The sequence below is a fragment of the Cebus imitator genome, unplaced genomic scaffold, assembly GCF_001604975.1.
Source record: "Cebus imitator isolate Cc_AM_T3 unplaced genomic scaffold, Cebus_imitator-1.0 Scaffold51, whole genome shotgun sequence".
Taxonomy (NCBI): Eukaryota; Metazoa; Chordata; class Mammalia; order Primates; family Cebidae; genus Cebus; species Cebus imitator.
The window spans coordinates 9,579,703-9,596,190 of record NW_016107366.1 but is presented as its reverse complement, the minus strand read 5'-3'; the positions used below and the strand labels follow the sequence as shown (position 1 = coordinate 9,596,190).

General features: G+C 40.7%; 1 protein-coding gene across 1 annotated transcript in view; it reads right to left on the bottom strand.

Annotated features, from left to right (window-relative positions):
• KHDRBS1 (KH RNA binding domain containing, signal transduction associated 1) overlaps positions 1–16,488 on the bottom strand; it is a 29,005-nt gene that overhangs the window by 8,107 nt on the left and 4,410 nt on the right. The window contains exons 2-5 of the mRNA XM_037738208.1: positions 5,607–5,827; positions 4,402–4,518; positions 2,655–2,801; positions 2–79 (exon numbers count right to left, since the gene is read on the bottom strand). Of these exons, the coding sequence (XP_037594136.1) occupies positions 2–79; positions 2,655–2,801; positions 4,402–4,518; positions 5,607–5,827 (563 nt within the window). The remainder of the gene's footprint in view (position 1; positions 80–2,654; positions 2,802–4,401; positions 4,519–5,606; positions 5,828–16,488) is intronic.

Here is a 16,488-nt window from a genome sequence, read left to right as displayed (position 1 = left end):
GTCCACGAGAGGGTTCAGGTACTCCATTCAAGTAGGACAGCTCTAGAAATTGCTCCTGGCAGATATCATCCATCATATCCTGGGAATGAAAGATACAAGGAGTACTGTGTGATATCTACACTTTCAACTGAGAAACCATCTGGCCCACAGGAGTCTTGAATTCTAAGAACAGCTTTGAGAGCTCAGATGAGGTCTCAGGTCATTCATTCTCTGAAGTCAAATGGCACCATACCTGTCGCCTCTTTGAGAAAAATCTTGATGGCAGACCCCTCATTATTCATAATGTGATCCCTGCCTAGCTTTCTGGATCACTTCCATTCTCTCTCTCTCTATAACCTCCTCATGAGCTAGGCTGAACGACTTGTAGTTCAGAGCCTGGCATACTCTTACACATCCATTCTTTGCAAATAGTTCCTTTTCCTGGAATAATAAAAGCCACTACCATTAACAGAGCTGTATGTACTTGGCTGTATATAATAAGCTTCATGTAAGTTTTTCAGTTTAATCTTCAAAATGACCTTGAAGTAGGCAGATCTCCACATTTTACAGTTAGGAAAACAGACTCAAGAAGTATAAATCAACCAGCCTAAGAACATAGAGCTAATAAATGGCAGACTCTAGATGTGAATTCAGAATTACCTGTCTCAAAATCTAGGTGTTGGATTAACAGGCTATATTTTCTTTTTTGTCCACCTGAGGGACTCTTAACTCATCCTTACAAGACTTGTCTAAATAAGTGTCTCTTGAAAAGCTTTCTCTTGATGCCACCCCTACAACTCCTCTTTTCCCAAACTGCCATGTAATTCCCTGTATCCAAGCACTTACCATATCATTTTAGAATTGTCTGTCACACATTGTAAGCTCTTCAGGAGCCATTTTTGTACCTTTATACCCAGGCATAGTGTCAGACATCTGCCAGATATTTAACAAATGTTTGGGATGAATAAGGAACCTGAAGCTCAGAAAAGTGAAATGATAACCTGTCCAGGAAGACACAGAAAGAGAGACACATGTAGTCTTGTGTTCTTCCTACTGCACTGTGAAGCATTCCTGGTACAATTAATGGTTCTAAGGAGAAAATGGAGGGCCTCTGGTTTACAGATGCAAAAATAGCCTCACTTTTTTTCTCCACGAGAAGGAAGAATAAAGCCAAATGCCATTTGTAAATCTTTTCACTATTCCTCTTGAGAGCCAGTCTTAACACTTTATGCATTATCATATATCCTAGGCGTATACAGCTTCAATAGATGATTCTAGTCTTTGATGGCTCCCTCAACTCTCCGCCTCCTCCTACTTTACACTTTACCTCCTCCTACCTTGCACTGTGCATCTCAAATCAAGTATTACTGCTGCTTCAGATGCATACCTTGGAGAATCAAGTAACCAATGCCAGACCACTGCTCAGACTCCTCCAACAGGCATCTTTTTCAAAGGACTGACTTACACGGAAGCCTCATAAACCTAACACTTTGAATATGCTGGAGACTAACAATAAGGAGGAGATGGGCATTCTGTCTGCAGTCCTTTGGAAACTGGATGGCTTGGGTGTTCAACAGAACACCCCAAAAAGAGTAAAAAGAATTCCCCTGAGGAAAGATTAACCAGCTATGTTTTTCTCTAGAATATTTCAAATAGTCTGTTTCATGTTCAACATTCTAATGAAGATGAGGTACTTGAAAACAAACCAGCTGCTAAGACATTTGAAACTACTGGACTCCTTGGAGTTCGGCATAAATTTTTGCTCCGTCAACTTTCACATCCTCTGACACCACATTTAGTTGCAGCTCCCTCATTTAACATTCAGGAAAACCAAGGACTGTATCTTATCTCCTCTTAGTTTAATGATGAACACATGACACTTAATTCTAGTTGAATAGTATTCCAAATCCTTCATAAGGTTGCAGGTTCATCCTTGTTATTAAATATTCAACAGTAGTATGTTAACTCTGGCAACCACCAAGCTTTGCTAAAAGGCAAAAATAGTACCATTTCCTATTTATTCAAAGTAATATTCTGACCAGGTGGTAATAAGCAAGATAGATAAACTGGCCTGTCCCATTTCTATCTAGTCCTCAGTTAGTCTGAAAAAAGCTGCACACCTATCTGTTAAACATCGACAGTCAAGCCTACAACAATCATGCCTCTTCCAAAGCAAACTCCTCCAGTAGAGAAATCCCTGAGAGTGCTCAGGTCAGAATTCAATCCAATAACACTAAATGCTATAAGCTTCTCGTTGGTAGCCTATATTCTCTATAGCATAAATTTATTGAGTACAGGGACCCACCTTAGTCATATTCTTAACACAATCTCCTTGTTCCACACTACTACCAAAATACTCAGCTAGGTAAAGACCCTGTCAAACCTTAGTTAACCAAATATCAGAAAGCAGGCACACAGTGGACCCAAGATACTGACAACAGATACTGGTACACAATGAAAACCACATTAGACAAGGAGGGATAGAGTGGCCTTGGAGCATAATGCTTTGAGAACTAGGTACAAGTAATGAACTACCTCAGGAAAATGAATATAAATGAAGAATTTGGTATACATACAGGTTATACAGAGATCTTAGTTAAGAACCCCGGCCTTCACAACAGCCTAAGATTACAGTTCTCTTTTGCTCAGAAGACACAGAATATGGATTTCCTTACCGGTACCAGAAATTTCTTGACTTCCTCCATGGCATGGGCCATAAGAGCATATGCCTCACATGGGGGTCCAAAGACTTCAATGAAGACATGCAGATCCATATTCAAGTGGGCATATTTGGGGTCTCCACCTTTGCGCAGCTCTTCCTCCTATGGAAAAATGCAGAGAAATGTCATATCACATGGACTACGCAGAAAACACCTTTACCTCTAACCCAAAGGAACAGCAAGAAATAACCCTAAGGTCTAAGAGAAACAGCAAAGTTTAACTGCGATGAGTTGAGAAAAAAAAAAAAAAAAAAAAAAAAAAAAAAAAAAAAAAAGAAAAACAGGAAAGTTAAAGTAAAACAAGAGGCCAGGTGCAGTGGCTCACATCTGTAATCCCAGCACTTTGGGATCATGAAGTCAGGAGTTTGAGACCAGCCTGACCAACATGGTAAAACCCCATCTCTACTAAAAATACAAAAATTAGCCGGGTGTGGTGGGTGTGGTGGCGTGTGCTTATAATCCCAGATACTCAGGAGGCTGAGGCAGAACAATTGCTTGAACCCAGGGGGCGGAGGTTGCAGTGAACCGAGATTGTACCACTTCACTCCAGCTGGGGCAACAGAGCAAGACTCTGTCTCAAAAAACAAACAAACAAAAAAAGACTAAAACAAGCTCTGAAAGTAAAATAAGCTGTGAAGAACAGTAATTTGCACAACCTGCTAAACGTGCACGTGGTCTGCTGCTAACAGCTAATTGTGGTCTTAAATCACTGAGATATCCACTGGAGCTCTTATTAAAAGCATAAAGAAGAAAAACTTAACTCTAGTCTCTATTAAGATAATAGCTGTTTGCCAAGCGTTTGTTTTTAAATCTCGGGTAGAGCTGTTAATCACCACCAGCTCTGCTTATCTGCTTATATGGTCTAGGGAGTGTTAAGGGAAGAAAGAAGTCAGGATAGAGAGAATAAAAGCTCATGTAAATCTCATTAGCTAGAACAACATACTTCAGCCCTAACTATATTCATCTAGTTAGGAACAGCTTGAGAAAACAAAACACATGTCCATTAGGCTATATAAAAGGAGGATTGAAAGAACAGGTTTTCGGACTGTAGCAGGTGTACTTCATCTAATAAGGTGACCCCAGAAGGCTAAGACTATTCTGTTTTGGTGGGAAGTTTCTTGGCATTTACATAGTACACAGCATATGTGGCCATGGCATGGGAAAAAAAAAAGGCACATTAGATTCTGTAGTCAGGATTACTCATGGTTTCTTTTGGAATACATTCTTTTAGTGAGCCTCACGTTCCAGCTGGCTATAAAACAAACAAAACCAACTAATCCTCAAACTCATCTGCTCTCACAACACTATTGTTCTCACTTTTCCAGGTTACAAGAAAGGGGGTGTGCTGTTTGCATTTTAGTGTCTTTTGTCTGCTTAGACTAAGTTTTAGTATATCCAGCTCCCCTTTGAAGTTTTGAAGTTCTCACAGACAATCCTACCAATGTGCAAGATGCTACTGCTGTTTCCATTACTATGCAGTCAAAAGTCCAAAAGAAAACTATCGCTAGGGCACACCTAGGCTCTTCCAGGGTTGCCAAGCAAGTAAATTAACTTGGAGTACAATCTCTTGCATCCAACTCAAACTTAAAGGAGCTACATTCTGTACATACGACAAAATTCTTGCTTCCATAGGCATCCATACTGGATTCTGGGCAAGTAGAAGGCATTAGGATGTCCTCTTGCCTCACTAATGTGAGCTTACCTTGGCTTTGTCTCTCATTGAGCCCTTTCCCAACACAGAGATCTTTGCACCAGTCTCTTCCTGCAATCTTTTGATTGTATTCCCTTGCGGTCCAAGAATCTTCCCCACAAAATTGAACTGACAAAAAATAAAGGATTTCTAAATATACTTGCTACTATATAAAAACATTTCCACATAAATTACCTCATTTGATTTTAAACAACCCTGCAAAGGTCGAGTATTATCATTCCCATTTTACTGAAGGACACTGGAGCCATATTAATAAAGCTATTAGCTTAAGGTTATGAAACTAGAAAGTGGCAGTTTCTAGATTTGAATTTGGATTTTCTGATGTATTCTGGCACTCTTCCATACTACACTAAGACCTTTACTATTTTATTTTTTACTTTATTTTGAGACAGGCTCTCACTCTGTTGCCCAGATCAAAGTATAATGACACAATCATGGCTCACTGCAGCCCTGACTTCCTGGGCTCAAGGGATCCTCCTGCTTCAGCCTCCCAAGTTGCTGGGACTACAGGTACATACCACCACACCAGGCTAATTTTTATATTTTTCGTAGAGATGAGGTTTCACTATGTTGCTCAAGCTGTAACTGAACTTCTGGGCTCAAGTGATCTGCCTGTATTGGTCTCCCAAAGTGCTGGCATTACAGGCATGAGCCACTGTGCCTGGCCTAGCACTTAACATACATAAACATTTTTAAGGCAGTGACCTCAGAAGGGACTATAGCACCCCCCTTTGATAGCACGCTTGATAAACTAAATGTAACTAATTGCTTTCCTTAAAAAGGGAAGAAAAAAAGCATTTACTTCAAAGTAAACTTTTAGTAAGAAACAAAATTAACTTCATCCATTGAGGATTTGTGTTATATTTCCTTTTATTTAGATTTCAGATTAGTCTTTTGACAGAGAGCAACTCTTCAGGTTTTAATTTTTTTCTTTGAACTTGGAACCTGAACAATCATTTGAGAAGTAAACTTTTTGATAATAAAAAGATGATTATATTTCCTTCCTGGCCACAGCTATGTTATTAGTTAAGGACTTAGATATTTCAATTGCCACAAACAGTACTGCAACCATGAAAGAGAAGCTTCACAGGCTGAAGTTTCTAAAGCATCACAATCCCCTGGAGTCTTTATTATAGCCCATGACTCTATCATAACTATAAAGATAACTCAAAGATGCAAGGTACTCTCTGCCTTACCTTGGGATACTGCTTGACAGGTATCAGCACTCGTTCTTTCAGTTTCATGTTCTTATGAGAAAATAAATCCAAGTAATTCTCCTCATCATCCTTTTNCTTGGGATACTGCTTGACAGGTATCAGCACTCGTTCTTTCAGTTTCATGTTCTTATGAGAAAATAAATCCAAGTAATTCTCCTCATCATCCTTTTTTGAGTCTCCTTTCTGAATCTTTTCAATTTCTGAATAAGAAAAACAATTTATTTTTGCTCTGGTAAATAAATGCAAATTTTGAAGTCTGTTTAAAGCACTAACATGGAGTACCATATAGTGAGGCCAAACAGTTTACATGAATGAGCCAATTTCAGAAAGAAACTAGCTGAAAGCACTAAAGTTATATGAGGTTGACTAGAAAACCCAAAGCCTGCATCTAATAAAAGCAGTGGGCTCTTCCACACTCACCTGAAGCCTTGACAATAGAGACATTTAAATGTTTCTTAAATCAATTTAACAAAATTAATTGGATAAGATGGGAAAAAAAAAAAGAAACAAAAAATCAAAATCTACATCAAGAAGAAGTATAATCTTACCTTGATGGAAAAAACAAGTCAATAATCTAAACATACAATGTATAATTCCATTAAATTCCACGGTGATATTTGTGCTCTAGATAGTATAAGAGTCTGAAAGACCTTGTTCTTACTCTGCGACTTACTAGTCGTGTGGCCTAAGACAAGCTAATAAAATAACATGTAGATATGCCTAATTAAAGCAAATTTTTCATAAAGTACCTAATATACAGTCACCATTATCTAGCCCAAATTCAGCCAATGCCTAAATGATACAAAAATTGCACCAGGTACTTTATTTGTTGCAACAGAGTTTCTCTCTTGTTGCCCAGGCTGGAGTGCAATGGCACGATCTCGGCTCCCTGCAACCTCCGCCTCCTGGCTTCAAGCGACTCTCCTGCCTCAGCTTCCTGAGTAGCTGGGGCATGTGCCACCATGCCTGACTAATTTTGTATTTTTAATAGAAACAGGGTTTCTCCATGTTGGTCAGGCTGGTCTTGAACTTGCAGCCTCAGGTGATCCACCCACCTCAGCCTCCCAAAGTGCTGGGATTGCGGGCATGAGCCACTGTGCCTGGCCACCAGATACTTTTTTAAAAACTATTTTATTGAAGTATAACTGACATGTAAAAAGCTGTACATAATTAATGTATATAATGATGAGTTTGGAAATAAGTATACACCCAATGAAACCATCACCACCATCATGGCCACAGACATATCCATTGTCACCCAAAAGTACTTTCAATTCACAGGTTAAGACAGTTTCATTAGATAAAACCTTGGCATATAAAAAGATTTCTTATCATTAAGGAACTTCATTCACTGAGTGACTACAAGTGTTTGAGTGCTTCCTATGGCATGAAGAGGCAAATGAAGGGAGAACTATAATAGGTACGATCATTAACCACTGTGGAGGACTAACTACGAGGGTGGCATCTATCTTGCAAAGCACAGGCACAGGAGATACAACAGAGCAAGTTAGACTGGTCTCTGTCTTCACTGTTTATATACTGGAGTTCCCAGACTATAGGGGTTGCAATGAAGTATACAGTTGAGTGCTATCACCGGAGTTCTAAGAGAGATGAGGGCAGAGTGCCCAAGGAAAGAGCAGCAACTGAAAGCTTATGTGGCCCACTGAGAATAGCTTAAAAAAAAAAAAAAAAAAAGTTATACTCCTTAAAATCTTTGGAATATTCTAAACATCAGAGAATGTACTGTGACAGAACATTACATAGTATTCCCATACTATATTCCTATCTTCTATAATTTTAAGACAGTGGTTCTCAAAATTGTTCACTCATCAGAATCACCTAGAAGAGGGCCTGCTATGGGCCCCAAACCCAGTGTGGGATTTGTGTTAAGAATTTGCATTTCCAACAAGTTCCCAGGTGATGTTGATATTGCTGGTCCAGAAACTATACTTTGAAAACCATTGGCTTCAGGTATCTCTGCTCACTGGAACCTCCGCCTCCCAGGCTCAAGTGATTCTCCTGCCTCAACTTTCCGAGTAGCTGGGACTACAGGTATGCACCATCACGGCTGGCTAATTTTTTTGTATTTTTAGTAGAGATTGGGTTTCACCATGTTGGCCAGGCTGGTCTTGAACTCCTGACCTCAAGTGAGCCACCCGCCTTGGCCTCTCAAAGTGCTGGGATTACAGGTGTGAGCCACTGCACCAACCTAACAGTTTTTAAAATAAATGTTTTGAAAAAATGAAAAGAAAAAAAGTATTGAGAGGTACAACTGTGAAATATATAGATGAAGGAAAGTAACTTTGACTCTGACATGCTTTATTGAATTTAGAATTTCACATTGAAGGCTTGTTTGTTAAAAAGCCTAACTTCAGATGCTATACTATACCATGAACAGCACATAATCACTGGCTTTCTGATGATTAAAACTGCTGACGAATTGTAAATATCCTTAATTAAAACCTTTACTCCTATGAGAAACGCTGTAAATGACAGTGCTCTTCACAATCCTATGTTTCACTGCCTCATATAGAAAACAAACATGACCTCACAATTAACGGACTAATGCTTCATTCAACACTACTTGTGAGGGTAACCCTAACCTTTACTGTTTGGGGGCAGATCCTGACTTCTACCCCTTTCCCCCTATTGCTATTATTAACTTCTTCTGATCACTCTTTTTGAGCCTACTGTACCTGACTACACTACTTTCTAAATTCTCAGACCGGTAAACTTAGGCACTCAATTCTCAAAGTCCTAGAAGAACAAAGATGTCACAATTCTAATCTGAGAACATCACCAAGGAACTTTTAAGAATGTGGAACAGGCTGGGAGCGGTGGCTCACATCTGTAATCCCAGCACTTTGGGGGGTCGAGGCAGGTGGATCACCTGCAGTTAGGAGTTTGAGACCAGCCTGGGCAACACGGTGAAACCCTATCTCTACTAAAAATATAAAAATTAGCCAGTCGTGGTGGTGGGCACCTGTAATCCCAGCTACTGGTAAGGCTGAAGCACATAAATCGCTTGAACCCAGGTGACGGAGGTTGCAGTGAGCTGAGGTTGTGCCATTGCACTCCAGCCTGGGCAACAGAGTAATACTCTGTCACACACACACACACAAAAAGAATGTGAATCAAATTATATACTTCGTTTTATCTATGTCGCTTTGTGCTTCCTAGGGCTACCATCTAGGTCAGACCTTTCAGTTTTATTTTATATCACTTTGCAGAAACCTTGGTCAGTGCAAGACTCAAAGTCTGTTAATCTGTTATACTCCTACAAGAAAGTGTGTTTATATGCAATGTAATGCACTCTGTGAATTTAAGGTCTTTCATTTTCTCTTTTTATTTCTTAAAGACCAGTGTGATAGTATAAGGTCTTTCTATAACATTGATTCTTCTATTTTTTGAACTAGTCAGATCTTAGAATCCTTTTGTCCAACTATTTCACAATTTTTTAAAGAACAGCAGTGGCCAGGCATGGTGGCTCACATCTGTAATCTCAGCATTTGGGGAAGCTAAGGCAGGAGGATCACTGGAGCCCAGGAGTTTGGGGCCAGGTTGAGCAACACAGTGAGACCCCTTCTCTACAAAAAATAACAAATTAGTCCAGCATGGTGGTATGTGTCTGTGGTCCCAGCTACTTGGGATACTGAGTCAGGAGGACTTGGGAGGCTGTAGTGAGCGATGATCATGCCACTGCACTCCAGCCTGGGTAACAGAGTAAGACCGTCCAAAAAAAGAAAAGAAAAGCATTTTTAGATAATTCAGAGAAGAATTATTTAAATAAAACAGAGTTGAAAAGATAAAGAGAATCAGAATTTTAACCTAGAAAGCAAAAGACTGGTTGGGCACAGTGACACATGTGCTTGCAATCCCAGTGCTTTGGGAGGCTGCGGCAGGATGATCCTTTTGGACCCAGAAGCTTGAGACCAGCCTCAACAACATAGCAAGACCCTGTCTCTACCAAAAAAAGAAAATGTTGTGGGGAACAGGAGGGAAGGGGAGGGAGAAATGAGGGAGGGGAGAGGGGGAGGGAGAGAGAGGTGAAGGGAGGGAGAGGGAGGAGGGAGAAGGCAGGAGGGAAATGAAGGGAAGGAGATGGAGAAGAGAGGGAAGAAAAGCAAGCAAGCAGACTGAGAAGCTACTTGAGCTTTCAAGAAGGGCGGAGGGAGCTGGATGCTGCGGCTCATGACTATAATCCCAGCCCTTTGGGAGGCTGAGGTGGGTGGATCACCTGAGGTCAGGAGTTCGAGACCAGCCTGATCAATATGGTGAAACCCCGTATCTACTAAAAGTAGAAAAATGAGCTGGGCATGGTGGTATGCACCTGAAGTCCCAACTACTGAGAAGGCTGAGGCAGGAGAACTGCTTGAACCCAGGAGGTGGAGATCACAGTGAGCTGAGACCACAACACTGCACTATAGCCTGGGTGACAAAGTGAGACTTCTTCTCCAAAAAAAAAAAAAGGTGGAGGGACTGAATTTATAGATATATGTATTTTTTATTGAGACAGGGTCTCACCTTGTCGCCCAATCTGGAGTGACTGGAACAATCATGGCTCACTGCAGTCTCAACCTCCTGGGTTCAGGCGATCCTCCCACCTCAGCCCCCCTCCCCGAGTAGCTGGGACCATAGGGGTGTGCCACCATGCCTGGCTAGTTCCTTTTTTTGTAGAGATGAGGTCTCCCTGTTTTCACCAGGCTGGTCTCGAACTCCTGGGCTCAAGCGATCCTTCCACTTCCGCCTCCCAAAGTGCTGGGATTATAGGCGTGACCTACTGTACCCAGCCCCCCCTACCTTTTTTTTTTTTTTTTTTTAAAGATGGGTTCTCTACTGCCCTGCTAAAGTACAGTGGCACCATCATAGTTCACTGCAGCCTTGAACTCCTGAGCTCAAGGGAACCACACACCTTAGCCTCTCCAGTAGCTAGGACCACAGGTGCGTGCCACCTTACCCAGCTGGGGCTAAATATTTATTTGATGCCTACTATATATCAGATAGTATAGAACTATTATTTCATTAATCTTCAAAAATAACTCAGTGAACTGAGTTACTTACACCTGAGGAAACGAAAACTCAAAGATGTTAAATAACTATCTCTAGGTCACAAAATTGTTAAAATAACAGAGTAAGAATTAAAATCCCAGGCCTGGCTGGGCACAGGGGCTCATGCCTATAATCCCAGAACTTTGGAAGGCCAAGGTGGGAGGACTGCTTCAGCCCAGGAACTTGGGACCTGCCTGGGCAACAGAGTGAAACCCTATCTTTACTAAAATTTAAAAATAAATAAATAGGCCAGGCGCAGTGGCTCAAGCCTGTAATCCCAGCACTTTGGGAGGCCGAGGCGGGTGGATCACGAGGTCAAGAGATTGAGACCATCCTGGTCAACATGGTGAAACCCCGTCTCTACCAAAAATACAAAACATTAGCTGTGCATGGTGGCGTGTGCCTGTAGTCCCAGCTACTCAGGAGGCTGAGGCAGGAGAATTGCCTGAACCCAGGAGGCAGAGGTTGCGGTGAGCCGAGATCAGGCCATTGCACTCCAGCCTGGGTAACAAGAGCAAAACTCCGTCTCAAAAAAAATTATAAATAAATAAAAATAAAATAAATAAATAAATAAATAAATAACATTAACTCACTACGGTGGTATATACCTGTTGTCCCAGTTATTAGAGAGGCTGAGGCAGAAAGATCATTTGAGCCCAGGAGATGAAGGCTGTGGTGAGCTATAATGGCGTCACTGCACTCCAGCCTGGGTGACAGAGAGGCCCTGGCTCTAAAAAAAAATTTAAATAAATAAATAAAAAAACAAAACAAACAAAAAAAAAACACCACACACAAAAAAACCGTAATCCCCAAAACCTAGCCTTCAGGCCTTTTCTTTTCTTCTTTTTTTTTTTTTTTAAGAAACTTTTCCAACTCTGTCACCCAGGCTGGACAGCAGTGGTGCCATCTCAGCTCACTGCAACCTCTACCTCCTGGGTTCAAGCAATTCTCCCTGCCTTAGCCTCTGGAGTAGCTGGGATTACTGCCACCATGTCCGGCTTGGCTAATTTTTTATTTTTAGTAGAGACAGGGTTTCACAATGTTGGCCAGGCTGGTCTTGAACTCCTGATCTCAGGTGATCTGCCCACCTTGGCCTCCCAAAGTGCTGGGATTACAGGTGTGAGCCACTGTGCCAGGCCTTTAACTTCTAATTTCATGCTTTTACTATTGCCTCTTGATGGATGTGTGTCTGTGGGAAGCACACTTTACACAAGGAAGAGCTGATTTTTATGAAATTTGGAAAGTACAATTTATACCCTCAGACTCTGGCATACGGCCTAAAGGTAATGAAAGGGCTTTATGGGCGTCTCAGATGTTCAGTTCCCTGATCTTTCCTTCTTCTTTTTTTCTTTTAATAATTTTTTTTTCTTCATTATAGACGAGGTTTCACCATGTTGGTCAGGCTGGTCTTGAACTCCTGACCTCATGTGATCCGCCCGCCTTGGCCTCCAAAGTGCTTGGATTACAGGCGTGAGCCACCATGCCCGGCTCCTTCTTTTTTTTTTTCAACCTGTATTTCTCTCCTTGTCCTTGCTTTCCCTGGAGAGCTAGAGTAGACTGAAACAGGAAGAAAAAAAAATCGAGGAGCTTCCTAAAAATGGCTTAACCTCAGACAGAAGTACTTTCTAGACAACCCTTTTGGAACTGACTCCTTTAAATAATCTTTGCTTGGGTCTCTGGAGATCCTGGATGTCCCAAGAGCCAAAGAAAACAAAGCTGAGGTATAAACAACACAAGAGATGACCCATTTGTTTCCTGGCCAGACACTTAGAATAATCATATCTTATATCCAATGCCTTCTGTGTGTCAGGAATTTTGTATTAATCATTTCACTTTGTCTTTGTAACCACTATTATCTTCATTCGACAGATGAAGAAACCTGGGCTCAGAAAAGTTATATAACTTGTCCAGGATCTCAAAACTAATTAGTGACGTAGCAGATATTTAAACCCAAGTCACTACTTATACCAAAGAGAGTAAATTCAATTAACCTTTTGACAGTTCCTTCATCTTTTACTATAACTTAACCTTCCCCACCCCCTACTTTTTTTTTCTTTTGTAGATTGTATCCCAACCAGATTATAAGCTTCCATATTTCTTAATATGTCTTAGAGGAAAAAGCATGGGTTTTGAAGCTAGAAAAAATGGGTCTGATTCCCAGCCCTCCTATATGCTTGGTATACGACTTCAGGGGCTCAATTTTTACATTCCAGGACAGTAGAAAACTCTGTCATATTGACTATGGTCTCCCAAATCTTTTCCTTAGTACACAATTTAGAGCGTAGAGCTTTTCATCTTTGAAAAAAATTTTTTTAATGTTAAGGCAATTGTAGATTTATATGTAGTTGTAAGAAATAACAGCGATCCTGTATACTTCACCCAGTTTTACCCGTAACATCTTGCATATCTGTATCACAATCAGAAAATTAACATTAAAAGAAATAAGAAAATTTGTTGTACAGTCCAAAAAATGCAGAATTGACAATTCGTTGACTTTATTCAGATTTTACCAGCTTTAGATGCCCTTATTTGTTTGCTTAGTTCTATGCAATTTAATCAGATTCATGTGACCACCACAGTCAAGATACAGAACAATTCCATCATGAGGATCCTTACCTTACCCTCTGATAGCCAGTCACCTTCTTCCCTCATCCCTCACCATTGGCAACCACCAACCTGTTCTTCATCTCCACTATTGTTTCTTCAAGAATGTCATATTAATGAAATCATATAGTATATAACCTTTTGAGATTAGCTTTTTTCACTCAGCTTAATTCTCTTGTGATCAATCAAGTTGCTGCATTTATCAACAGTTCATTTTTTTAAACTACAGAGTACTGTTCCATGGTATGGGTGTGCCAGTTTATTTGCCTATTGGAGGCATTTGGTCTGTTTCCAGTTTTTGGCCATTATGAATAAAGCTGCTGTGAACACTCATGTACAGGTTTTGTGTTGACCTGAGTTTTAATTTCCCTGAAACACCCAAGAATGCAACTGGTGAACTGAATGGTAAGCACAATTATTTATTTTTTTGAGACAGGGTGTCACTACTGCCCAGGCTGGAGTGCAGTTGTACGATATCAGCTCAAGGCAGCCTTGATCTCCTGGGTTCAAGTAATTCTTCCACCTCAGCCCAAGACCAATCTCCTGAGCTCTAGCGATCCTTCTGCCTTAGGCTCTGGAGTAGCTGGGACTATAGGTGTACACTGCCATTCTCAGCTAATTTTTAAACTTTCTGTAGAGACAAGATCTCACTAGGGCTGAAGCAATCCTTCCACCTTGGCCTCCCAAAGTTCTGGGATTACAGTCATGAGGCACCAAGCCCAGCCAATAAGCACATTTAGTTTTGTAAAACAAAAGCAAAAACCTTCATTATCACAGAAAAATGCATACTTAATGATATTCTGCTTAATCTTGCTAGGCTTTGTTTTATAGAAATAGTATTATACTGTAGTCTTATGGGACGTACTTTCTTCTTATAACATTAGTTTTCGAGATTTCTCCATGTTGTTGCCTGTAGCTGTAGATTATCCATTTTCACTGTTATATAAATCTTTTCTTTTTTTTTTTTTGAGACAGAGCTTCACTTGTTGCCCAGGCTGGAGTGCAATGGTTCGATCTAGGCTCACTGCAACCTCTGCCTCCTGGGTTCCAGCAATTCTCTTGCCCCAGCCTCCCAAGTAGCCGAGATTACAGGCACCAACCACCACGTCCAGCTGATTTTTGTATTTTTAGTAGAGACAGGGTTTTGTCATGTTGGTCAGGCTGGTCTCGAACTCCTGACCTCAGGTGATCCACCTGCCTCAGCCTCCCAAAATGCTAGTATTACAGGTGTGAGCCACCGCGCCCAGCCAAATATTTTCTGTTGTAAATCTATCACATTATCCAATGGATGGTGAAACAAGTTGCAACATTTTGTAAACATGGCACACCATTTTACGAGTCAGGTGCTCATATGCAAGTTTCTTTGAGCACATTCCTAGGAAAGGTGTTGCTGAGTTTTAAGGAATCTGAATGTTCAGCTTTCAGATGAAATACCAAACTGTTATCCAAAAGGTGATTGTATAATTCACACTTCCAGCAGCAATGTGTAACAATTCCTTCTAATTCATATTCTCTCAAGCCCTACTTCTTGACTCAATTTTTGTCAAGGTACCACGTTTGCATTATTTTCCCCCCTCTAAAAAAAATGTTTTTTTTTACATGACTTAAACTTTTAGCTACTTTATATTCAACTTGTCAAGTTGCAAAAATAAATCCAGCTGGAAATAGTTTGGAAAATGCACAAGTCCAGCAGGTTAAGAGTACTGTTCTCTTTATAATGTTAGTTTCCCCTCCCCTGCAAGGACAGGCATAAGATAGCCAGGAGGATAAACACAGTGACTATAAAATGAGTAGCATACCTCATGGTACATGTTACATGCTCTACAAAGGTTAAATATAGTTATTGTTGCTTATGATTACTCACATACATTTTGAATTAATTTTTATTGCTTATCCCAAGGCATTTTATGTTATTCTAAGAATGAGGGGCCAGGAGCAGCCACAAAATGAATGAGGTCATTTTGCCAATTCTTTTCTAACTGGCTATACTGCTTGCCTATCAGAAACCTAGCAATTTGAATACCTTTTTTTTCTTTTTCTTTTTTTTTTAGAGACAGGGTTTCACTATGTTGGTCAGGCTAGTCTCGAACTCCTGACCTCAGGTGAGCCACCTGCCTCAGCCTCCCAAAGTGCTGGGATTACAGGCATGAGCCACTGTGTCCAGTTTTTTTGAGATGGAGTTTTGCTCTGGTTGCCCAAGCTAGAGTGCGATGGCACGATCTTGGCTCACTGCAACCTTCGTCTTCCTGGTTCAAACAATTCTCCTGCCTCAGCCTCCAAGAGTAGCTGGGATTACAGGCATGCACCACCATGTGCAGCTTATTTTGTATTTTTAGTAGAGACAGGGCTTCACCATGTTGGTCAGGCTGGTCTTGAACTCCCAACCTCAGGCGATCCATCCACTTCGGCCTCCCAAAGTGCTGGGATTACAGGTGTGGGCCACTGTGCCCGGCCAATTTGTACATTTTTATCTCAATCAGACACACCCCTGAAGACTTTCCTAGGTGAACAATCATGATGTTGCAAATGTGACACACTTTGTGCCTTTTTTTCCTAATATTTATATTTCATTGAATTTCTAGGTTTTTTTTTTTCTTTTTTGGATCTTTCTCTCTGGAGATAGTTTCCAGTCTTTTTTTTTTTGGCGGGGTGAGGGGGCAAAGTCTCACTGTTGCTCAGGCTGGAGTGCAGTGACATAATATCGGCTCACTGCAGCTTCCACCTCCCAGGTTCCAGCAATTTCTCCTGCCTCAACCTCCCAGGTAGCTAGGATTACAGGCAGGTGCCATTATGCCCAGCTAAGTTTTGTATTTTTAGTAGAGATAGGGTTTCGCCATGTTGGCCTGGTTGGTTTCGAACTCCTGAACTCAAATGATCCACCCATCTCGGACTCCCAAAGTGCTAGGATTACAGGCACGAGCCACCATACCTGGCCTTACTTTCCAGTTTTAATAGCAGGTTTTGCTAGCCCTGTAGAATGAACTGGGAAGGTCTTGATATATTTCTATAGAACACTGTAAATAAAGGAATTAACTATTTTTAAGTTTCAACAGACTTTGTAAAATATTCTCCACTGTATGCTTCTGAAGGATGGATTTCTGAGTGTCCTTTCAAGATCTTTTGCAGACTGCTAATCTATCGAAAATGTTTATTCTTGAGTAATTTATACTAACTTATATTTTCTTTTTTCTTTTTTTTTTTTTTTGAG